General features: G+C 38.2%; 1 protein-coding gene across 4 annotated transcripts in view; it reads right to left on the bottom strand.

Annotated features, from left to right (window-relative positions):
• ACOX3 (acyl-CoA oxidase 3, pristanoyl) overlaps nt 1-26462 on the bottom strand; it is a 35039-nt gene that overhangs the window by 8429 nt on the left and 148 nt on the right. For 2 of the 4 annotated variants that reach the window (XM_087737086.1, XM_087737087.1), the window contains exons 2-14: nt 24390-24568; nt 22959-23192; nt 21827-21898; nt 20438-20527; nt 18647-18790; nt 17710-17798; nt 8000-8096; nt 7396-7578; nt 5862-5984; nt 3752-3872; nt 3246-3365; nt 2469-2582; nt 655-770 (exon numbers count right to left, since the gene is read on the bottom strand). In XM_087737086.1, the coding sequence (XP_087593212.1) occupies nt 655-770; nt 2469-2582; nt 3246-3365; nt 3752-3872; nt 5862-5984; nt 7396-7578; nt 8000-8096; nt 17710-17798; nt 18647-18790; nt 20438-20527; nt 21827-21898; nt 22959-23192; nt 24390-24557 (1671 nt within the window). In that variant the 5' untranslated portion in view covers nt 24558-24568. Of the gene's footprint in view, nt 1-654; nt 771-2468; nt 2583-3245; nt 3366-3751; nt 3873-5861; nt 5985-7395; nt 7579-7999; nt 8097-17709; nt 17799-18646; nt 18791-20437; nt 20528-21826; nt 21899-22958; nt 23193-24389; nt 24569-26055; nt 26442-26462 lie in introns of those variants that run through there. The other 2 variants (XM_087737085.1, XM_087737088.1) reach the window with 2 other exon arrangements.

The raw sequence follows: 26462 nt of genomic DNA, 5'->3' as shown, positions 1-26462 counted from the left end.
GACAAGTATTCTTTCCTTGGATGCAAGCCAGTTTTTCTCATGGAGGTAACGGAAGAATTTGGGAAGCTTGGGGATATACACTGAAATTTGGAGTTAAGCCATTCCTAGCTGTTGAAACTCTCTGGTGAGAGAGTGGATCTGCTATATGTAGATTGTCAATGTTTCCTTTTCAGGTTCCAATGCTGTCAGTCTGGTATCTTTCATGAGTACTTTGCACTATAGAAATTAGAGATGGAAAAGACCTATTAGGTCATCTAGTTTACCTACCCGCCAGAGCAAGATTCTTTCCTACAGTATGTATTTGGCTACAAGAGCAGATGGAGATGTAATAATCAGATGCTGCAGTAGATTTAATAGTAGTAGATTTAGTCTTCAGAAGTTGTGCTATCAAAATTACAGACGTCACCCAGCACGTGCCTGCAACTTTTCTGAAGGGAAATGTATCCTGGAAGACTTCTGCTGATGGTAACTGTCCTCCTGCTATCATGTTCAATACAATGCACGTGGACAGGTATTACATTTTATTAGTTATTTGACTTGCTGCTTTATGCTTGAGGTAATTGTACTTCATGACACAAGAGGATAAAACTAGCAGGATCTGACAAACTTGGATGAAAATAAGTAAATAAAATAAGAAAGCTGAATAAGTATTACCTGACAGTTGTTTTTCGCCTCAAAATCACTTCGCCCAGACTGCTTCTCCTTGCTCAGCTTTAGGTCACTTTCTCGGAGCAGGTAGCAAACCAGCCATTTATATGCTGCTAAAGGAACTTTGAAAAAGAGAAAACCCAAATTCTTAACATTCACATTTATAACGCAAGAAGTCAAATGCAGATTCTACTGCAGTCTCAGTTTTTGTTACCCGAGATGAAAAGTGAAAGTGTTAATTAATCAATCCATTAACAAGACACTTTGCCCATTACTGTAGATGCAATAAATAACACCTGGGTAAGACAGTCAGATTGTAACTGTACAGTGAAGACATACCATGCCTGACCACACACTGGTTCAAACAGACCCCAAGATAAAAGACAAGGTATAACCACAGCTCAATTTAGACTTCTGACTCAATCAAATTTTTTTAGCTTGATATTTTCTTCCCATATGAAGACTTAGGTCTGCAAGGTACTCAGTCTCTTCTGAGAATACAAGAACAGAAGACAGTCCACTTTTTGTGGAAGCACATAACTTCTAACATCGCAAAGGTGGCTGAAAGTAATCGCATTTGAATGACCTGCTTTGTACATAAGCGTGTTATATTTTTAGGGCAACCTGGAACTATTAAGGAAAAAAGTACTTCAGCATAAAGTCCTTGTATGAACCCTGCTTGCTTGTATTTTAACTTAAGATTTAATGTAGAATATTATTTAGGCAATTGTGAGTGTTCACATGCTGCCTAAAGTTAGGCACCTAAATTAACAGTCCAGTTTCTAACAGAATGGAACAATAAACAGATTCAGACATTTTTAAAACTATGGCCTGGTTCAGTAGGTGTTACAAGAGAGCAGAGAACATGTGCTTAGGTATCAGTTTGTGCTCTGCTGGATTTCACAAGTTGGAGACATACAACAAAGAAGAAAGCAAGCAGTTGTTTTGAACCAGTCTTTTTCTCATAAGCCTTTGTATTTTGCAGTTATTCAGAATTACCCCATAGCTATTATGATACTATCTCACTTGGTACCATGCATCACTATCCGAAGTTCAGCTTTTTTGCAATTATTTGAGCACTGAAGTGGTTAGTGAATTTCAGGAATCAACTCGATTGCCCCTTATATATTAAGACTGGAGTTTCTTCCCCCAGTATGTTCTCAGTTTCACAGATTCACTTTTGCTCAATGCCCTGTCACCATCTCATTATATGCTCATTTCTTTGTTAATTTTTGCCTCCAAGGGCCAATCTGGGCTCACAGTGATAGAAAAGTGGGAATGGCATCTCATGTCATACTTGATTTGGTTATAGCAGAGTAAGCCAGGAAAACTGCATGGAATTTTCTTTCTCCAGTACTCATTTTTCTCTATGCAACCAAAAGCAACTGTCTAAAGCAGACACACTTAAAGCCTTTTTAATGTATTTCTAAATCCCTTGTATGGTTTTCTAAAATAAGATATTTAGTGATATAAGGTAGTGGCAATCAATGCCCGTTACAACAGTTTCACTTGAAAACAATAATACAATGACAAAAAAACTAGATCACAAGTGATATTTTAGAGGAAGAAAAATGAAAAGAAAAAAAAAAATCTGATGCTATCCTCTGTTCCAGAATTGAGGCTGGGGACAATAGGACATATTTTGAAATGCAAACTATGTTCTTAGTAAATTGAAATGCATATGATACAAAGAAAGCCAGCAAATAGTAACATGACAAATATCTAATACGTAGCAGAAGTTGAATCTCAAATCTCTGGATCCTTTCCTCTGGAAAGGAATTTAAGATTCCAGAATCAGTTTAACAACAGCAGAAGGCTACCTGAGGAGTCCATGCAATCTTCAACACTAATGGCTGTGAATTTCCAGCCAAGGATATGATGGTAGTCTTGCAAAACATTTATTGTTCCAAAAGGGGATTCAAAAGGAGCTTTATCTGAAATACCAAAGAAAATAAAAATTATTTATGAGAGAAGAAATCAGGCTCTTTGGAACTAAAAGCCTATTACAAAGCCATGCATACACTTGATAGGCCAGATGCAATTAGGCCATAATATTTATTTTATTATGGCCTAGTCCAGCCAAATGGGGACTGGGAGACAAGTGCTGAAAAACCTGACACCACTGCCTATGAGCCCCGTAAGATTCAACTTCTACTGCTGAGTTTTCCAGTTCTGTAAGATGCTAGAAAATTGAAACAAAATCTAGAGAACTACAAAATGTACTCATGGATATTGCTACCAAGTTAGGTGATATGAATTTTTTTAAGTACAATGAGCAGAGGGTACCCAGACTTACAACGACTTTAGCTGTAGTTCTGTTGAACTAAACTGCACTTCTCAGGGAGTAAGATACTACTTAACTTGATTAGAGATGGCAAAACATCTAGCTAGCTTCTGCAAGACTTACGAGAAAGAATATTTCTTGCAGCAAATATCTGTGTGTCGTGAATGTATCATATGATGGAGTCTGTAGCACATTATTTATGCTCTACAAAATGATTAAATGACTGTCAATTGCTTTCAGTATGAAATTACCTCCTAATGCCATTAGCTACACACTGTTGGGTCCAGCATAGGATTCCACAATGAAAACTTACCTCTTATGCTATTCATCCAGCTCATTAAGTAGTTGCTGGTTTGCTGAAGCAGGACGTTGTTATCTCCCTCATATGTGCAGTTTGGATCATTGTCATTTCGGATTTCACCCAGACGATTAACTTAAAAAGAACAAGTACACAATTTAATATATTGCATTAATATTTAATATATTAGCTTTGTGGAAGCTAGGAGGGATTAAATAATTATTCTGTGACAAACTGCAAGAGTTCTCTGTTCCTGTATATGTAGGTATTGTTACCAACAGATAAGCTTGAAAGCTCACTGTTTAGCTTGTGAAAATGAATATACCGGAAAGATTTTAGAAAAGTGTGGCATTCATCTTACAAGGGGAATTTTCATCTATAAAGTCCGCGTCTTTATTTTTGGAACTGAGACTGAATCACATGTTGCTAAAATTCGGACACCATGACACAACAACAGTCAAAGAACACATCAACATAACCATTCTCTTTCTGATCAGTGTATGCAGTAGTCTGTAACTTACTGGCAAGGTAACCATGTCCTCCACAAGCTTCTCGGCACTCCTGGGCTGCCTGCTGAGCAGTCCAAGAAGACAGTGGTTTGCTGGCAGCAGATAAGGCATGAATCTCGTGTTCCAAATCAGCCTTTGTGAAAAACAAGTTACAAGTGAGTAATATCTTTTACACAAAGTAAGTTTGTGACCAGTTAAAGCCATAGCTATGTGTACTGCTTTATAATGAAGAAAAGAGTAACTGGCAATACATACATAAAATTTTCTGAGATTTGTGTAAGGGCAGAGCATATTTTTTGCTGCCACAGAAAAACCCTGTCACAACTGAAAAACCTTGAGCACTAACTTTCTTATATGGGACAGCAATAATTTGTGCCAGGTAATGGACACACGGGTACATTTTAGCTCAGAGGTGCCAGCTGATATGGCATGGCATGGGATAGTTCAGCGCTTGCAATCCAGATAATCACAGTAGCCTGCATTTACACTAACTCTGTTGGCCCTTCTTTGAAAATGTGTTTGGAATTCCAGTTTCTGGAGATAGTGGGTTGATACTACCAAAGCTTGTTTAAGAGTAACTCCCTGGTTGGTTTTGTTTGTTTCTTTGTTTGTTTTTTAAGATCTCCTGTAGAACAAAAGGAATTCATAAGGATTACATTCTTAACATTGTCAATAATCAGACTTTTTTCTATCACGATTTCTTTTTTTCTGATAGCCACTGTTTTGCCTAAGATTAGTGACTGCACTGGAGATCTCCAGAGATAAAATATCAGATTAAAATAATCAAACACATTCTTCTGTAGTTTGTGCAAAGAGGAGAAATTAGAATATCCAGCCATTAGTACACAAATCTTTCACGAGCTTTACTTTAGCTGAAAAAAGCGTGAGTGTTTAAGTGAGATCTGAGCAATACATAGCCAGTGTGTAGGCCCTAACAATTAATATTGTCAAAATTTTTAAAAATAAATAACATTTATATGCTATAAAACCCCCATACTGAATTTATTTTGACTGAGAATCAGTCCTTGCACAGAGACAGATAGATCAAACTATTTCCTCTGTAACGGGGTGACTTCCAATGGTCTCATTGTGGATGAAAAATTCAGCATTAAGACTCAAAAGTCTTAACTTTTTTTCCAAAAATATTTATCCTAATTCATGAAAATGAATTGCAAAATCAAGCCAGACTAACAGACTCTGTGCAGGAATTAAGAATAGTATCATTTCAGAAAGCCTTTGATATATGCCCCCTGCAGTATCATTTACAACAGTTATAAGCTGAATTTGCATTATCATCATATATTTACGATAAACAATTCTGCAAGGGGGCATAACCTTAAATCCCTGTCATGGTTTAACCCCAGTCAGCAACTAAGCACCACACAGCTGCTTGCTCACCCTCCCTGCCCCCGGTGGGACTGGGGAGAGATTCAGCAAAAAAAGTAAAACCTGTGGGATGAGATAAAAACAGTTTAATAGGACAGCAGAGGAAGAGAAAATAATTAATAATAATAATAAGGATGATGATAAAAGAATACACAAAATAAGTGGTGCACAATGCAATTGCTCACCACCCACTGACGGATGCCCAGCCCATCCCCAAGCAGAGATCGCTGCCCCCCCGCCAACTCCCCCCAGTTTCTATACTGAGCATGACAGCATATGGTATGGAACAGCCCTTTGGCCAGTTTGGGTCAGCTGTCCTGGCTGTGCCCCCTCCCAGCATCTCGCTGGCAGGGCATGGGAAGCTGAGAAGTCCTTGACCAGTGTAAGCACTACTCAGCAACAACTAAAACATCAGTGTGTTATCAACATTATTCTCATCCTAAATCCAAAACACAGCACTGTACCAGCTACTAGGAAGAAAATTAACTCTATCCCAGCTGAAACCAGGACAATCCCACAGAAATCAATAAAACTTCAACCACTTCATCAAAACTAATTTGGATGCTTTTCTGAATGCAACTTTAATCATTACTTTGTATGTCCCATATTTCTGAGACCTTGCTCTAGCATTCTTAATTGTAAGATGGCCTAAGACTTCTAAGTAGGTCCTTCATTTAACAATTTCCAGTTCACTATAGTAAGAACTCAGTGAAGAAGAAATGTGTAAATATCTCACCTGTCTCTGACTCCTTTGCTTTGTCAATAAGCCTGCATAAAATTCTACAAAGTTCTCAAACAGGGATTTGGAGAAATAATCTAAGGCATAAGTGGCAGCCAGATAAGGAAGAAGACGCCATTGCTAGAATAAAAATTAAATAGATTTGATCGCATATTGATGTATATTTTTACAGTTATATACATGTAACTACCATAATATTGAACCAACCCATTCGTTTTTACTTTGTTCAAATTGGAAAACTGTTTGACGGAGAAGAGAACTTAACGATAACCATCTATAAACATGACTATAAACATCTATAAACAAGTGTAACTACTCTATACAAAAGTTACAGTTGCGTTATTCTAGTTCATGCATTTTATGAATTTGTGATAAACATTCTGTTAAACCAGTGCAAAAGTTCACTGAAGCTCTGGGGACCAATGACATATTTTTGCCCTGTGTTTATACAATGTCTGGCATGCCAGGACCAGTGATGATTCATGTGTTTCTTCAGTACCAACATGACAGAGGTTGTAACTGCTTCACTTGCTTGTTCGTTGCTGAAGGTACATTAGTGCTGGTTGCATTCTGTGAAAAAAAAACAGGGCTGGGAAGCAGAGAAAAAAGCATCTTTGCTGCTACATGCAACTCAGAGCGCATGAAGGAAAAGCGAAACTGCTGGAGGAAGCTTTTGTGGTGCAGCAAGAAGGGAATGAGAGGTTCAGCAAGTAGAGCCCACAGAACAAGCCAAAACTGAGAAAAATTGAGAGACTTGAAGAATAGTTGGATGCAGACCCTGGCTTATTCAGAAGAGGTGGAAAGAAGGCAGCTTTTGCCTGTTTGTAGAAACCCATGAAATCTTTCAAAGTTGCAAGACTAAGTGCAAACCTGGAAAAAGCACCCTCTTTGCAAGGACAAACTGGGCAGGTTTATTTTCAGCATGTCTTATATATTAACCTTTCTCATTCAGCAGATCCGAGTTTTCTCTATTTCCCAGTCATCCTACATACTCTTGTTCTATTTTTTCAGAGCAAAACGTGTTTTTCATCTTCATAATCTGCAGAAAAACATTGGTTATATTCCTCTCAAAACTAGTGCTAGCTTGAGACTTCACCACAATGAATGTCATTGATTTCTATACTTTTAAAGCATAAAGGCTAAAAAAGAGAAAATTAGCATAGCAGCAAAAGAGGCATTGACATTTCTAAACAAATACTAGTTTCTACATCTGCAGGACTTTCACGTGTGCATAGAAGACAGTCTTTCTCTGAAAAGGCTACTATTTCAGAAGACAAATGTGTCTAGGTACTTCAGAGAAACATTAATATTTTGGGTTTTGCTCTTCCAAGAACTTATGTCAAAAGCCTGATCATGCCAGGAGCAGGTCCTGAGTTGGAATGAACCCCCACAGCTGCACTAGAATGACACTTCAGATGACACAGACACCTTCAATTTCACTAACTTCCGTGTCACTATTTTGATCTGCAGTAGTTCTGAATCTGAGTTTCATTATATAAAAGTCTGTAGATGTGAATTCCAAAGTATTTACCTGTGTTTGGTACTCAAGAACAGGTATTTCTTCATCATCAGTTGGTCCAAACTGACGGCGAGCTGCTGAGAAGCGAATGGCTATTGATAAGGCAAGCTTTAAATTGGCCATGGAAACTGCTGTGATCACAATTCTGCCAGTGGACAAGGATCCCAGAGCTGCTCTAAAATGCTCTTTAACATCCTGAATGAATAAAAGACACAGACTGAATGGCGAGGCTAACATTTCATCTACATCCCCCATGAAGATACAACTCTGGTAGCATGATCAGAAGCCCAGAGGACTGGCCGACTTTGTTCCTTGACACATTCAGATAAGGCATGCAGGCCAGACTCAAAGTAGTTTCTCTAAACTACTTTGGGATCAGTGGGGTAGCACAAAGAGGAAGAAGTCAGTAAAATCAGTAAGGTGAGTTGAGACATCTCTGAAAGGCAATTAAAAAAACCAGCATTCTGACTATCTCATGTGAAACTGTCAACAGCCTTATTGAAGTCCAGGTATCTAGTGCTTCCCAACATGAGAGGCTCATTCTCTCTCTCTTAGCTTACTTATACCTTTGTATATTTAACGAACTGTATTAATGAAACAAAACCTTGATTCATACCTTGACTGAACTTGAGTACCTCCCCTCAGCTGTGACATCTCCAGCTATATTCAGTATGTTTTCTTTAGGTATCCTGACATTGTGGAACATTGCAAATCTGTTTAAACAAATACACAAGCAATGTAAAATCTACCTCAACATAGTCTGAGGTGTCTACATTACAGAAAAAAGGTCACAACAAAGACACGATTGCACAATGATCTCAGGCATATCAGTGAACTGAAAACAGTGCCTCTCAAGACAGGTGGGTAATTTTAGGAGAGTATGCCTGGGAGAACAAAGGCTTTCAGACTCAGGGCAGCAGAGGAAATTCAAGATGAGAAATTATTTGTTGTAACTCTTCAGTTTGTTTTTTTTTTTAAAAGATGATGCTTACAAAACCAAAACAAACACCTCACTGAGTCTAGAAGACCATTTCAGCAGCTTCGTCAGTGAAGAAGTAAACAACTGCTGGAAGGATGAGCAATGTATTCTGTTTGAGGGGAGGGACAGGTAAAGTTACTTATTAGAGACCTTATACAGAGGCAGTTTGACAGACACTTTCACTGACAGCCCAGGAACCTGAACTGAATTCTCAGTCTGCATGAGTTTAGGTAAGTTACTTAGCTTGATATCTCAGCTGTCGAACAGCTTAGGAAGATGAACAACGTCCTTCTCCTGCTTAAAACCTGACTGGGCCATTCTGACTCCTAACAATTCCCTGCCACAAACGATTCTGCTGAACCACGTGCTTTACTGAAGTGTTGTTCAGTCCAGTCTGGAGACTGCTTTGGAATACAGACATTATATATATTTTATGAGTCTAAAATATAGATCTGTGAGGATCATTCCTGTTACTGCAATACAAATGAGGACATAGCTGAAATAGTGCCCTGAGAAGGAACTGAATGGAGAATTTTCCTTTGTTTGAAGTCAAACTAGGATTTCTGTTCCCTGGAATGCGGCATCTTAAAAAGGAAGAGCAAGATAACCTCTTCCAAACTGCGGCATCCTAGCAGCAATAAAGAAGGAAGTTGTTAGAATAGGCAGAATGTCCTGAGTATTCATATTCTTCGGGAAGAAAGCGTATGAACTGTTTCACCCAAATGGGCAATACAATTTGGAAAAATAGCAGTAATATCAGCTCCACTCATGAATATCTCAGTATCTAATAGCACTTGAAAAGCTGTACTTGTAATCAAAGCAAATTCCTTTTTCCTGCCAATACAGGCTGATCTATTTAATAAGGCTCACGAGAGCCAGGTCTTTCACATTAATAAATTACATAAGGGCTGCATTGCTGCATGTGCTTTAAAATTACGAGTTGTTTCCAAGGAAACATATCTGCATACTGCATTTATTCAGCCTTAGAGATACACACTATTTTCGGACTTAGCCACAGAGAAAAGCATGCTATCCTAACCAAGAACCAGCTGCTTACTGGCCTTAACGATGCTAGAAAGTGCTTTATTAAGTGCCAGTTTCAGTGAGACAGCACCACTTTGTAACAGAAGCAAATTCAGAATTTCCAAAAATCTGACTTCCATCTTTGTTAATATTTTTTTTGTATCACTGAAAATAAAAAATCTCATTCAAAAAAGATCTTTTGGTTAAATGCACATTCTCTGCTCCCTATATCCCAAATAAAATCCATCACAACTAAAACTGTATAGCAACTCCAATATTTTTAAGCAACAGTATGCATGTTAGACAGAACTTGAGCTTTTTAACTGTTATTACTCATTACTTTAATTACAGGAGATTGTGTGTGGCAAGGTTTAGGTCCCTAGTTTAGCACTCTCTTTTCCTCGTTACTGTACATCCACAGAACTACAAGAAGATGCTTCCTCCTAGGAGCTTACAATCCAAGTATAAAGCAAGAAGCTACAAATGTGTTCAAACAAATGGTGAGGCAGACACTAACTACTGAAGAATACTTTCTTGATATGATATGGGCCAGTCACAGCGTGTTGGCAGCTAAGCATTGGCATTTTTCATAAGCCATTAGAGCAACTGAGAATTTTAAGGAGGAATCAGAGTGATGAAAGTAAGGGAGCTTCATGGATGTTTACAAAGGATCCCTCCCAAGTAGGAAAAGATGCATGGAAGAAAGCAATGAAATATTATTTTAAAAAGCTATTGGATGTGTGATAAAAACTGGAATCATAAGCCAGACTAAAGGAAGAGCTGACCTAACAGAGAGATGATACAAACTTTGGGGCACAGATTAGGAAGAAATTTCAAAGGGCTCCAGCTCTTGGGCCTTCTCTTTGCAAATACATATTTGGAGCATGTTAAGTCCTGTGTGTGATGAATGGTAAGATTCGTGGTAGTAAGGACAATGAACAAGATGGCAAATTGTCCTTTTGTGTTTTACACTGTAGTGATTAGTTGAATTTATTCAGCAAAGCTGTGCAATTGTAGAAAATTATTTATATTGATACGTGCTTGAAACTCTAGAGTTCTTAAAAAGCAAATTCAAATCTACTAATATATAAATCTATATACTAATAATACTTTTAGGAAATTCAAGCCTACTAATATTGAACATGTGGCAGATGTGTGCCAAACAAAACAGCTCCCAAAATGACCTAAACACTTTTACCCACTTTCACTTTTTGTGATACAATCCCAAACAGTTAAATTTAGAGGAAATCTTTTGTTGGAAAGAGTGAAAAATCTTGTAGAAAGTTTTATTATAATCTGTCTGACATAAATACAATGTAGCTAATTCTGTACCACATAAAAGATTACCTAGAATTATTTTCATTAAAACCCACATGTATATCCTTCTTATAATAACTTTTTTTCACAGCTAGTGAACCAGAATACTAAATTCCAATCATTATATAACAATCTATTTTCTTACAATCAAAATTAGTTCAAATCACAGTTTTTGAAAGTTTAGATTTTTCCCTTGATATTTTCCATTACAGATACACTTTTTCCTTCTTCTTCTGTAAACTGTTATCAAAATAAACACATATAAGATGGCAAAATCTTTAAGAAGCAAAAGAGAGAGACAGAACCAGCAATTAAAAATCACACAGAAAATTCCCATGCGTAAAGAAATAAGATATATTGCCTGTAAGCACCAGTGTTGAAAATAAAAGCAGAACCTTACAGGACCTGGGAGTTAGGCGACCTTGTGAGATCATTGCTAACTGCTGTTACACTCCTTCTCCAAGAACTTTGCTATTTGAAATTGTTAGATGTACTGGCCAATTTGAACTTGATATTGGAACATATTAAAAATAAATAGCAAGATTTAATGAAGTCAACGATCACATTTCTAATGGTTATTAGCCTAGAAAGCATAGTGAATAGACATGGACCACATCTGTCAACGCACTTAGGGGAAAAATCTCCTTAAAGAATTGAAGAAATATCTTACAATAATGGAACTGGATATACAGTCATGGGGATATCATGTACCAGCAAGTTTGGAAAATGGCTAAATTTCACATGGTGATGACAAGACCATAGGTTTGAAAGGTACCCTACTTAGGGCCTCTTCTGCATAGCAAATAGTGTGACTGAGATTAAGATCTCTCAGCAAGAAAGACAGATAGCTGTCACTTTAAATATACATCACAGGGCTCTATAGCAATGTGCAATTTTGCATCATGTAGCCCACAGGTAAAAAAAAATGTATCACATAGATTTCTACCTAGATTAGCTGAGCAGAGCGAAGTGCTATTCCAATAGTAGCATTCTTGATTGGGTTCTTTGTCCAGTAGTTTAGGGAACATTTCAAGCAAAGTTAATCTTACTGACTTTAAATCATGCAATAGCAATTCATCTGGTGTGCAGTAACGCTGATAAAAAAGGAGCAGCTGGAAAAGCTACGAGCTCCTGTTGCCAGTACTGAATTAATAAGCTGTTACCTATAGTACAAATAGCTCAAACATGCTTTGGTGAATTTCAGACTCACTAAAATGCCTTTCCTGCCAGCTTTTGTTATTGACTACGTTAGAGATGGTGCAGTGACAGTTCCTCCAATCCTTTCAGCCAGAAACAGAAAGCAGGTGAATGGTATTGGAAGGCTGTGAGTCAAGTGATCTCACGGCTGTTTATGGGATACAGTAAACCTTGGGAAGAATAACACTTCAGAGGTTTGGTGAAAAATTTGCAGAAGGAAAGAAAACAGCCACATATTCCAGACTGAAACTCACAGAAAGGTTAGAGTTGAGAAGAGTTACAGAGAAGCTGGGGAAAACTGCAAGGCAGTATTTTAGCTCTAGTTTCTACAATCAAGGCTCTAATCTAAGAATGCAGCTCTGTAACAGCAATGCTCAATAGCAATGATAAAATAACACAGCATTTTGTATGCTTCCTAAACCTATCTTAATGGACTTCACGGACACACAAAGACCCTACTCACCCTAAAGTTCTTATAGTCTAAGTGGCAGTCTTGCAAGGAGTACTGGATGTGCAGACTCCTGCAGCTGTCGAGAGCTGAAAGAGCTCTGCTAAGGAAGAAAAAAGGTTGTTTGAAGTTCACTGCAGATGCGAGACTGTATTTCCGTGGGTGATAAAACAAATACGTGACCAGATCTGAATCTACCTTTCCCCATTAGCACCATCAAGTGCCTGTCAGTGTGAACTGGCTATGGCTGCAGTTTTGAGGTACACGAGTGACAAAAATGAGGGTACAAGGCAGCACTCTTCAGCAGTGTGACTATGTCTTAGCAATGTGCACAACACTGTCTGTACCCATATACTGCCTAACCTTCACTGTAGAAACTAAGTGGAGAAGGTGACACAGGGAAATATCAATGATTCCACTGCAAAAGGCACTGTTTTGACTTAAATTGCAAATATGCAAGACGTGTCTTGCAAAATATTTGGTTTAACTGTGAAAGTGGCACTGTTCGCAAGGACTGAAGTATTGATGTTACTCTATTCAGATATGTAAGAACAGGTACAGGCATTTTTAAGATTTATTTTTATTTTATAGGTGCTTCATTACTGTTGCAATTGTTTGTGACTCTGGTCAGAGGCTGCAAGACAATAAAAACATTAAACAAGCATAAGCTTGTTTATTTGAGAAGCAGGACTGACTTCTACACTTGCTTTCTTATTCACATCCCCATATTGTCCCTTTCCCTGTACTGGAACAGCGCTTCTGTGGCCTTGCAGTGAACCAGACCTGACAAACTATCTGGTTGAAGACAGCCAAATTTGGGGGTTTTTTTGTTGGATTAGTTTTCAGGAAGTTCCAGTTCCCTAGCTGAGTCCCCTACACAGCTACATAAATGTTTGCCCCAGCACAAAGAAAAAGACAGTGTGGGAGTAGAAGCAAACAACCAAAGAAGCTGAGTATGGAAATTATCTTCCCTGAACTACTGCTTCAGATTGTAAGATGAAGCTCCAAAGGCTTCAACCATGTATTACAGCTCCTATCTTCCTCATGAAATAACTGCAATCATTGCAAAATTCAAATAAGAGTTAAGAGGATAAATACTAGGAGACAAAAACGCTTTGAAGGACTAGACTTTCATTTGTTCTACCCTTAAACTAGCAGTAGCAGAATCTTAATGTATTATTGGCACTGACACTGAAATAGTAACAAAGAAAAAAAATACGAATTAACCATTTAAAAGTAAAAGCTTGGCTGATGTGTCATGTATGCCACCTTTGCCAATATACAAGGAATTGTAGTGAGGGCTTTCAGAACCTGCACCCTCTTTCCAGGAGGGATTCTTTTACACCACTTATTGCTTTTCTGCCTACTAAATCCCCTTTAATCATTTCCTCTTGGGTGTTTTGTTTTGTTTTCAGTATCCAGAAAACTGACTCTCGCCTCAGCGATTGCTAGAGAACATGCTGAATGTCTTAGCATGCTGTATGTGTGGAGAGATTGATTGCATTTTAATTGTACATGCAAGGTTGTTAAACAGCTAATAAAACCCCTCAGTTTTCCAAAGCCCATCATTATAATCAGATAGAGCTAACAATTCTTCTTCCCCTAGAAAGATCCTTTTCTCCCCTACAAACAATTCAGTCAAAATAAACAGCTTTCTGTCTGGCAGTGGTTTGCTATATCTTTGATAGCTTCATTACACTAGTTCTTCCCTTATAGGTTTTGTCTGCTCAACAAACTGCATTCATGTTATCAGTGGATACAGCTGAACGAGCTCAGAGCATGTTTTACAAAGATAGGCATGTTAAGCGCTACTTTAGAAACACAATTATAACTGATTTTCAAACTCTTCCCCATGCAGATGCAGTTAGGCATCATTTCTGTTTCTGGAGTGGCGAGAGCAGCAATTTGCTGCTAGTTACAACTGGACATGAAATTGGTTCACCACCAATTCAGTGGCAATCATTTACTGACGTGCACTGCAGTAATGGGTAATTTTGGTAAGGTTACATTAGCCAGGGTAGACAAAAAAAAAAAAAAAAAACCAAAAACAAACCCAAACAAAGGGAAGAAACAGAAATGCACATCAGCACTTACCCAAGCCTTTGCTTTACGTCCCTGCTCTTATGCCTGCCATGCATTTTATTGAAAAGCTCCTGGATCCCAAATACCCAGAGTTTTTTTCAGTGGTTGTTTTTTTCCTCGGCTACTTCCATTTTGGGACATCAGTGAACAGCACATTTCAAAGACTGCCAGCGCACTAGCAACAGGTGTACATTTTTATATTATAAAAATAAAGACTGAAGCACTTGCATCCCCTGGTGGCAGTCTGATTTATTTTTGGTAACAAAACATAAAACCAATCTAAACTCTCCATAAGAAAAATCTGAGTTCTATTTTTAACCATTTATGTATTGATTATACAAATTGTTGTAAATGACAGAGAGAAAGAAAAATATTTTAAAATATTTTAAAGGGATTTTGTCTTTTTTGTCAGGGTAGGTGAAGTTACAAAGCCTTACAAAACCCATGTGATTTTTGGACATTCCAATTATGAAGCTATGAGAATTATTTGGAAAGACAGACTTAGAAAGTGCAGGCTAGTCAGTTGGATTTACACTGCAAAAATTCCCACATTACTTCTGAAATTCTTTCTCTTACTGAAAACATTACACTTTGTGTTAGCAGGAAACCAGCCTTCAGCCAAACTACGCAAGAGATTGATTGTTTTCCAAAGCCAGAAGGGACAACTACAATCACCTACTCTGTTCTCTTACATAGCATAAATCAATGGCATTTTCCAAGGAAGCTCTGGAATTTCTTCCCCATGTCCTACATAAGTGTTCTGGAGCTTAACCCTCTGTACCCATATTGAAAATTAGTAGCATAAACTTCTTGAAGTGCAGAAACAAAATCTGACACCTCTGCCAGAGATGTCAGGCTCTGATCTTCACTCTGACCATTGATCCTGAGTTTAACTATGTGGAAATACATCTGATTTACTGAGTGTCTATGGTAGTTGAACCAGACTTCACACATACATTCAAAAAACTGGCAAAGCATGCAGTAGAGACTAACATTTGTCGTCATAGCATAATGGAATGTCTTCTCATCACCACATACAACAGGCTTCTATAGTGCACAAGAACTGCAGGCTGTGCTTTCTCTGGGATAAGCTAGGATATAAGATTACTAAACTGCTTAGGAGAACACCGTGACAAGGCAGTGTCTGGTGGCCCAGGATGAAATGTCTCCCTGTGAATCTTAGCATTTTGCAGATCATGCAACCATTGGCCCATCTTCTAGAGAGGCACAGCTTGTCCTCTCTGCAAACAAATGCAGAGCTATGAAGCTACTACCTCTCCAGTCCCCATCCAGGCCTTCATGTACCTCTGAGAAGCAATGTGTACAAGTCCTGACATTTTTGACAGCTCAGTGTGAGCAGGAAGGTTGCAAACCAAAAATGAGTTTTCTAGTTCTTGTGAACAATGTTGGCATCTAGCCTCAGACCTCTCCAAAGAAAATAGCTGAGGTAGATCAGGAACACAGGCTCCTACAGTTTTCAGCTGAGTGAAGGGTATCTATTGGTAGCCTTGGGCTCCCTCGTCCCTCTATCTTAATCTGCAAGTGCTGTCTTAGACTTAAGCTTTCTAGTGCAGGGATTGTCTTAATCTGCTTAAGAGATCTAGATCCATGATTGGGGCTCCTCAGGCACTGCTGTTAGCAGAAAATAATATTTCTTTAAAGTAGAATATGCAAAGTAAACCGAAAGATTAGAATGCCCTATGCCCTATGATTGCTTTAAATGACATGTGATGTCATTACTAAGATAAGAGATTTCATCTGACATTAAGATAGGAAGTTATTGATATCTCTTATTCACAGTGTATTATGTGGATTATCATTTCAGATTATTCAGTTATTATCGATATTTTAAGAAATGCTCTATTTTTTCCCAGTAGATCAAAGGATAAAAGGAATTTAAAATTATGTGCATTTTGATGTTACATGACAAGCACACTCTTCTCCTTCCTCATGTTGTGCATAAAACTATGCTGCAAATTAAGAACAAACAGCAGAATTTGACTTTTTCTACAGAAATATGAAGCCGAATTACATTTACTCAGGCCCATGTTGCTGCGCCACCTGGTGGCTACTAGTTTGTAATGCAGATGCAGGCAAAAATGCACCCCAAAACGCAAACCCCCTTCTCCTCCTGGCCTTTTCTCATATTTTTCCTGTATAAAACTTCATTTTCTGTATGTTTTTTTTTTTTCCTTATTTCGTCTGTGTCTTCAGGAAACAGAGCATCAATGAGAATGATCTACATAAACATAAAAGTCAGTGCTGTTTTTGCCACTCCAGGCTATTTGGGACATCAGGAGGAGGCTGGTACAGACAGAGACATACAACCTTCTGGAAAGCCAGTCAAAGCCATTACATTTGAAAGCAGGATACCTTAGGATGTCTATAGTTTGTTCACTGGAATGGCATGTTATGAAGGACAATACATATATCTGTAATGAACTGAACCAACAGAAAGAGGTAAATTTGAGGCATAAAGAAGTGACCCCCCCGCCCCCCTTAATATTTTAGGTCTCTGTCTTTACACTGAGCTGTGTAACTAATCCAGGGGTTTAAATCATAATTTTTACATAGTGGCTCTTTTAATGCAAAAATCTACCTCAATTTCCTCACTGTTTCTCCTCCCCATTAGACACCTTTAGAGACACAGTAAGACCACTGAAGTCCGTGACTCAGAAATGGAGTGCAGGTACTTTTTTATTTCAACTGTACACACAGAATACAGAAAAAAAATAACTAACCTTCTCCTTCTCTTCTGCAGTGAATGGGATTAGTCCAGAAATCCCATGGTTTAAATAAGATACTTAGTTTTTCTACTAGGTCTCATTAATCTTACATCTTTACTAACAATAAACCTTGTCTGTAGACCTCCATTAGCCTTCCTGTGGGCTGGAAATCGACAGACAAAATAATAGGGGCTTGCACCCAGATGGGTGGAGAGGATGATTAAATTCTTTACTCAGAACTTAATGGATTTTTGAGTTTTTTTCATTACTATTGTTGCAGAGTCTATGACTGCAAGAACGCTTGGGGATATTCACAGAGTATCAGTGGCACTTCATATTCTAAAAACTGAGAGAAGCAGAAAGACTATTGTTATTCAGATAGAAAATACTGACATTCAAGATTTTTCAATCTGGGGTTTTTTTAGAAATACCAACAACTTAAAGACCCTAGTGAATACCTCAGAAGCAAAGACAGAACTGACACAGGAGGATATTTGCACCACTACAGTGTGATATAATCTAGAATGTTTCCTCTTTCACATGGATTGACTTACCCATTATCCAACCCATTCTGCCCAATTTTCTTTCCTATGTCACCTACCATCACACCTGGCATTGGTAAGAGAGTTTTTGTATCTCGAATCTGCATAGAAGTGGAATGAAACATTATTTCAGTTGTAGAACAATGAAAATTATTGGTTGAACTTTTCAAACAGTGAAAATATTCCCAACTTGTGTTCTGTTATTAATGCTAAAGAAAGCTCTCTTTTTTTTTTTCAAGAACATAATCCTGGATTTAACTTGTACTTATGTATCCTCTCATTCAGGACATAGATCCCTTAATGAAAATTACTTTGGCAATGACACTAATTACATCACTGTGTTAAATATGCCGTAACACTGACGACTGCTCTCATCAGACTAGCATTGAAACCTTCTTCAGCTGTACACAGACATAGTCGGAACCAATGGAACTTTTATGTAACTATCAGATTTGAGATATTTCCTGATTTTGTAATAAGTTCATAAATAAATAAACTATTTCATTTTACTATGTACAACTTCTCTACTGCATTGCCATATTTTCTGATGCCTTTTATCTTATAAACTGATCTCTGTGGTAGAAGCTTGCAGATTTCATGCAGATCAGCCTGCAGCATTGGCAGACATAAATCATCATAAGCCTCATCCAAGACTTTCAGGACTTCATATAGCATAGGATAGTTCTAACTATACAGGTAGTGTGATAACCTGGAGCCTTTTCAGCTCTTTTGTATTTTTCAGAATTTTTTGCAGAAAACTGACAGTATAAAACTGTCTGTACAATCATCACAAAATCGGTGAACCTTTTGAAAACAATACGCTTGTTACAATTGCAATAAATGTTAAAGAATCTGCTGGTCAGATATAAATAACAGCATAACAGAAAGTCTTTAATTTGAACCCACTCCTCCCAAAAAGAAAAAAAGATTAGCAATATTTCTACCCTACCTGTACAATAAAGGAATGTAATCCTTGGCACTGTCCATCAGGAGTATAGAGCTGGGCATACACAACTGCATGAGTGGCATGTTTCCCCATATTACCAACCCAGAACTTTGCAGCTTCAAAGTCAGGAGTATTGATGATAAATTCCTGTAGCCAGGAAAGAAAGGAGCAAATGATATAAATCATAAAAATCAACACACTGTTATTTTCTTTTTTTTCATGACCATGGTAATGCTTTGAAAACATCCATTAATTGCCAGGTTTTCATTCTGTACTCCACTACAACAGCTGAGTTCTCTCTACTGTGTTCAACTTTAGAGAGAATACATGTAGCTAGGAAAAAATCTAGAGCTGAAAAGGATCATTATTTCATTGTAAAGCCTGAAATTCAGCCTTTTAATTGCTCATTTAAGCCATTAAAAAAAGTAAAGCAAAGTGATGGACTCAGAAGCATTTCCTAGATCTTAGGTTAAGCTGTGCTATGAATCCATGCGAGAGACTCTGAGGGCTGTTTCAGCTGCAAGGGCTGAAACCTGTGCAGGGACCAACTCCTTCTTACGCAGTTTTGTATGGAAAGGAAGCCTGGTTGACAGCCTGAATGGCAGCACACTTCCCAGTTTGGACAACTGGGGGACCATGAGTAGTGGGAATTCTGAAGAATACATGTATCCTGAAATTCAGACACAGATTCAGCTTTCAGAATTTTAGATTCCAAATAGTGTGCTTTCTGCATGTAAAAGAAATCTGAACTCAAGAGTTTCATGATCTTAACAAAGATTTAGTCATTTCAGTCACTTTTACTGCAGTGCACTCATCACCAGCCTAAAACTCAATTTATTTAAATGGAACTTTTCATGCTGCCAATGTCACAAGGTTTTTTCTTTTTTTTTTTTTTTTTTTTCTGGAAAGGTATCTGATCATCCATGTTGCATAAACGCTCACTGAATTGCTTGTATACGAAAAAATGCAGACTGGAATGCTGTCCTACTGAAGAATATAAAATCTTACGTTTCAAATCTATGATTCTCATTTCTCATTCTTTTGAAGCCACTTCATGATGTGACATTGTTTGTTGACAGTAACAGCACCCAGTTCTGTGTATTACAGTGCAATAAAATGCCACAGTCTTTCGGGGAGTTGATGAGCCTACCTTCTTGGGACATTAAATAACACATTTTAAATTCAACTCGGCACAGACCAAGCATGTAAACAAAGAGGAAGTTCTATCAGCCTCCTCTCTTAACTTCTATTTTCTTCTCCCTTAATGTAAAACTACAATAAGTTCTATTCATTTACTGAAAAAAATGTTAGGACAATGAATTTATTTCTGCAGTAGTGCTGATTTCAGAAAACAAATTACTATTATTAGTAAGCACTATCCTAATGGAAAAAGCAGTTGATTGTTTTCTTCTTTGGGTCTCTTTGATAGTCTTGTTATCCCTGTTTTGTATTTCTTTTTCTCATCCTCAGGAAATAATCCTAATATTTGTATATAAATAGCCTTCATATTTAAAGACAATTTAATCTGCACGTCCAACTATTCCTTGAGACACAATAAAGGAGAAGGACGCTATCTTATTTTATATCACAACCAGAAGAGAAAGCAGAAAACAGAAATTGCTGGGTTTCTTGTAAATATTTATAACAATGTAAATATTTGACCTTTTTTTTTACATTTGGAGTTGGACTTGAGTCTTCCTTATTAATCAAAGAAATCCTGGAATCATTTTGTCCTGTTAGTAAATTACAGAGCTTAACAGTCTCAAACATTATTCCTGTGCATTAAGGACTAACCTGAGTGCTACGATCAAATGTGGCAGTAGTCCGTATGCCTCTGGTATTGGTTCCATGGCTGAGTTCAGTCAGAGCAAAACATCCAAAAATCTAAATAAGGAGATATATGGCACAGTTCAAGACCGCTTTATTACAGCAATTAAAACTGTAAGATTTTCAAATGATTGGAAATTCAGCTGTTGGAAAGTAACTTGCAATTGCAAGAAACCAATCAAATGTAACCCTAAGGCTAGGACATCATGCCTGCAGTAGAGTAACAGGTATTTTTTTCCTTTGCTGATGGCTGACTCATTCAGGCAGGTACAGATTATTACATCCACTGGCTAAGTTTTCAGCTGGGTTGAAAGAACTGTTGCGTGGTGAAAATCAGTAAGTCTGCTTGCATTACAAGCAGTTCTGGGAACTCGCAAAGTCAGGGGAAAACCAGAATGAGGCTGTTTCTTTTTAAAATGGCAAATAGCCTACATTATTGAAGGGGATAAATTTATATCAGATCAATATATGGATACACTTGGTTCTCAGCAGCATTTTGGAACACTGCCTGCTTGAAGCCACACTGAAATGTGCATGCTGCAACCCCTTACCCTAGACTGATTTGGCTTGTAGTACATACTCTTCAGTAACAAACCTTTGAAGAGCAACTGAGAATAAAAAAACCTAAAAACAAACAAACAAACAAAAGACAAACAAAACAAACAAAAAACTGAAGCTTCAGGCAAAATTATTCTGACAAATACATATCCTAAGACTTTTGCTTAGACTGAGAGTCAGTAAAAGAATTCATCCTGATCTTCAGCATGGGGTATCCAACCAGAACTATGTAGCAGTATATTGTTGTCTATGAGCAGACAGATAAACGCACAATTTCAGAAAATTAAATAAGCAAATAAGGCGAACGGTTGGCAAAAAAAAAAAAAAAGGTAAGAAGCGATAAAGAATAACAAAAGAAACATGAAGCTCAGTTTGGATGCGCTCAGCATATATATCTTGCAAAATCAAAGAGGATTGTAAGGATACTCTCAATTTAAAAGAGCACCTTAAGGATGCTCTTTGACTGGATGCAATCAAAGAGGATTGCTACGATGCTCTTAAATGACTGTGGATGGAGACTAAACCAGTATTGTATCATCTATATTGCCTTTTGGGAGAAGTCCCCAAGCTTTGTCTGCATGTTAACTTGGATAGTCTAAAACAGATCCAGGAAATGGCATAATAGCTAGCAGTGAGGATAGTCAGAGCTCAGTGCTTGAATCTGCTCCTTGATCATTTCTTTTGCTATTTAGAAGTATCTAGGTACGTAAAGAGATCAGAAATAACACAAAGGTGCAGGTGGTGCCACAGTTCTGATGGTGCCCATTTCTCACAGGTTGTCAAAAAAAAAGAAATTACCTCCATGCTATAAACTTGTTTCACAAAATCTGCAAACCTCTTAGAAGCACTCAAAATTGCACCTGCAAATACCTGTAAAAACAGAGAATTATGAACAAAATCAGTGACCCCATGATGGAAAGCACAAATTGCACATGTGTAATAACTTGTAATAGTGATGTCCATTAAAGAGACCACGGAAAGTAGGCTGCACAGTAAACTAGTACTTAGACTATAGCTGGAGGAGGCAAGTCAGGATTTGATCTTGTCAAGGCCCCTTTACAGAGGACTGAACTTTTCACAGCTCTAACCTGTTCAAGCCTTCATTGCAAACTCTTAAAAATGCTTAATGAGCTCACTTTCCACTTGTTCTTACTGATGTCCCCTTGAGTAAAGTAAAACTTCAAGACTCTTCTAGTTTGCTTTATTGCAAATGGGTTGGGAACTGAAGGTAGCTTCTTCAAGATCAGACAAGAACGCTGTTTTTAAAGCTACCTTCAGTTTTTCTAGATGGATATTCATATAACAAAACTGTAATTCCCAGACCCTCCCCTGCCATGTGAATAGTAATAATTAATTAATTTAACTAATATTATTTGAGCAGCTATGTCAAGTATTCTTTCTGAGAGACTCATCTAGGGAGCAACTGATGAACAGAACCCCGGCCACTGATATCAGTGAGAAACTTTACACTGGTTCCCATTCCTGCTGGATTCTGCCCTGAATCAAGACACTGGGGGTTAGGCAAGGAAGTTTCTGATACCTGTACCTGTAGCAAAGACATAGCCACCAAAGGGGGCCCAACAAACAAGTTCTTTGGCTGCTACTGCCCTAGAGAGGAGGCAGAGGACTGGACAAAAGAAGGTGGAACTGTAGGCATCAAGACACCTTTCTGTAGCTCTGTCTATACTGCTCCATCTTTACTTTCCAGGTGGGATTCCAGTGGAGGCAGGGCTTAATGACAAAGATCTACTAACTTCCTCCTACAGCTCTCTGATTCTTCTGAAGAGTTAAACCGAATTCCATTTTTGAAAACAAAGGACTGGGAAAAGACATAGCTTTAATAAAATAGGCAGAAAGCAATGGAATTATGGGATTACAAGTCACTTTTAAATTCAAATATACACCACTGTACCCTTTGAACTGTACTTACACCGCAATGTAAGAAATACTGGAGACATGGAGACCAATCGTACATTCCTATACAGACCACCATATTAAGTATCTTTAGTGGGTTCTCTAAGATCTCTTGCTGAGTAAGAAAATCATACTCAAAGAGCCTTTTACAGCGCAGGAATGTCAGCTCCTGATATTTCTCACGGCACAGATCTTCCCCAGGATGATGTGCAAAGAGAGGATCACTTTCCAGAGCAGAGAAAATTCTGTTCTTGAGGGGCAAAAACCAGACATGAGAATGTTAATCTAAAAGCATTAAAAAAACAAGTTAATGTTCTTCTAGCGTAATACTAGGCCTCAAACTACAATCGTTTGATAGAAGATGTAAATTTATAAACCCAAAACTCCAGAAAATTAAAAAATAGATTTAAATGGTCTGTCATTATATATACAGTTCATGCAGCTAAATTTTATGAAAGCTCCTTTGTCATGAAATAGTAAGTGTTGGACTGATTCACTCTGAGTGTAAGGAAGCAGTATAGTAAAACTTACTTGCTTTTTACAGCAGCTTCATTATTTCACTATATGAAGCTGCTGGCAGGATCTAAAGGGCAATGGCCTCAATCTGAGGATAAAGGTAAAACTCCAGGGGTTACATACAGTTAGAAATATGCCATAATGGTAAAGCCATTAAACTACCACAACTGCTCTGTTCTCAGAGGAAAGCAGAAATGTACTCCATTTAATGGAACCATCATATGCAGCAATTCAATATGGGGGTGTGCATCTTTTAATGTTTTAATTTAGATCTTTTTTTTTCAGTTAGATAATATACTATGGCATTTTTTTACCTCAGATGTCTGTGTCTTCAAGATATCCACATCTTCTTAATTGTCTTTCATGTAATTTAGAAAAAAAATGCAGTGCCTCAGGCAAAATCTTTTAAAAAGATTTTTAAAGTCCTTTCCTCCTCTCTGAAGAGAATGACACAGTAAGAAGGAAGAAAACCAGAAGATTTCCTGTGCTTTGCTTTGAAAGGTAGGGTCATTCCCTCTCTCCGTATGAACAACACTATGAAAAGTGTTCTCTCCGTATGAACTCCCTCAGACACAGAACACTTGTGTTTTTTCTATGCTCTTAAGTATATCGTCAGATGCAGAACAAGGCATTTTTGATTTCTCTGATCCACCTTTTAAGATTTTAATAATTATGGTGAACATTCAAGATTAGCTTAAATCCATGTAAAACTATACCACCTTCAAAAAAGCCAGTTTTTCTCCTCCTACATCTCCAAGTCATGCATTCCCACACCATCTCCTGTGCTGCCATTAATCTCTCTCTTTGGTGGGGACCAAATAATACTCTACAGAGTATTATTAAAGTAAATAGTTTCCCTTTGAAAATCACATACTTGCTTCTACTGATATCTCCAAAATTAAAACATGCTTACAATTCTTGCAAAGTTTACCTTAAGCCGGATGGTATCTTCACCATCTAGAAACACTGCCATCTCCTTCCAGTTGAAGGAAGCTTTCTTACGATATTTGCAAAGTGGTCCTTTAGGGAAATCTGGTAGCAAAGTATCCCATGAACTTTGGTTGCCAGTGGCTTCCTTCAGATTCAGTGTGGGTGCCATTGTTGGCTAAACTGCACCAAACAAGAAAAGATACATCATGAACTGAAGCACTGCAGATGTCTAATTTTTAATAATAAAAAGAAATCAAAAGGGTTGTTAATTAAATCAGAGACTTGTTCAAATGTATGAGTACAGCAGTGCAGAGCCAACTAAAAGCTTGCCCTCCCATTTTTCGAATTCAATTGGCTTGGTACAAGCTAAGAAAAATCCCCACCTTTGATCAAATGTAAATGAATTCCATGGTCTTTGTTATTAAAATATGAGCTAAACCTTTTAAAATAAGCAAAATATGAAAGAGGGACACCATTGGTTAATATTGCATAATAAGAAAGAGGGGATGAGATGAAAGATCCAGGCAAGAAAATAACGTCTTGAATAACATAATGTGAATAATTGTTACCTCGCTTCTAACTTAAATGCAAAATAATAAAATACTAAAGCACCCAAACATGCATACAAAGCCCTGTTCAAATGCAGGAGATGCCTGTATTATCTCCACGTTACTAGTTAACATTTAAACAGCTTTTAACTAAATGGAATGTTGGTTATATATTAATGTTTGTTTTTATATAACTGAAGTGATGAGCTGTTGTTTGTGCATAAACACGAGACACAAGACATCAGGGAAATGGTAAGAACTCTGCCCTTATCTTCCACTGGTTGAATATATGAAAGAGTGGGTAATAAAACCTTTACTTCATGTATCCCAATTGCAAGAAACAAATTTCTGCAAAATTCTGCATATATGCATCTCCTTTGCCTGATTTAATCTTGTCCAGAGCTGGACTAGCCCCCACAGATCCACTTGGCTATGTGAGCACTACACTACCTGGGTGTATCTGCCCACGCCATTAGGAGTATGGTGCAGAAATAAACAGGTGGCTTTACACAGGGGAAACATAAACACCTCCAGCCCTGTGTACTATTCCATTGCTTTGATATGGTGAATATTTAGAATCGTGAAACTAGAGCAACGTCAACATGCTGTCTATTGCTAACGCTGACTTGAACAGAACAGGTGACTGGGACAAGCAGGAGGCCCTGTCTGCAATGGGCCTGTAAAAGGTACAGATTAAACCTGCATAAATAACGTAAAATAAAACTATCACAGCAGTGACTTCTACAAAACACATAAAACTTCTTCTACGTTTCTTCTACACGTAAGATGCAGTTTTAGAAAACTGTAAGCACATAGGTACGCGCTTCTCTTAAGTGTCATATTCTCATACTCAAGAATAAATAAAATAATAAAAAGTATGAACTTTGCAACCACACTTAAACTTCACTTCTCCTTCTTTCTTCCTTAAAGTTTAAATTTTCATTTCTGTTATGTGGTGGCTGGTAACATTTTTAGCCTGTCTTCCCACTAAACATTTGTTTCTGAATACACTGTTTTCTGTGCTGAGTTGACCTCAGACTGCTCGGAGGGAAAAAAAAAAAAAAAAAAAAAAAGAAAAAAGGCTGTGCAATGTACTGATTTGTACTACAAAAAATGTACCGAGATTTGTGTGCTCGAAGCGCCGGGCAGCTGGGGGCCTGCCAGCTTGTCAGTCAGCGCTCCCGGGCATGAGTCCGCTTTCAGAACGGCGTTTCTACGCTGAGGTACCGCAGCCGCTGTCACAACGACACAGACCCTCCTCACGCAAAAACTATAAATACCGTAAAAATCCTCCAGCCTCCGGGAGTGGACGGCGCCCCGGGTTTCTCAGCCGCGGTACAGCACGGCAGCCGCCTCCCACCGCACGGCGGCTGCCCGGGGAGGGCTGCCCGGGGAGGGCTGCCCGGGGAGGGCTGCCCGGGGAGGGCTGCCCGGGGAGGGCTGCCCGGGGAGGGCTGCCCGGGGAGGGCTGCCCGCGGCCGCCTCGCTTAGGGGTTCAAAGCCGCGGCCCGGGGCGAAGGGACGCC

This window comes from Nipponia nippon, unplaced genomic scaffold (genome assembly GCF_047370975.1).
Source record: "Nipponia nippon isolate SJK-2023a ecotype South Korea unplaced genomic scaffold, ASM4737097v1 scaffold_6, whole genome shotgun sequence".
NCBI classification, from domain to species: Eukaryota; Metazoa; Chordata; class Aves; order Pelecaniformes; family Threskiornithidae; genus Nipponia; species Nipponia nippon.
This window is presented reverse-complemented; position numbering and strand designations above follow the sequence as displayed.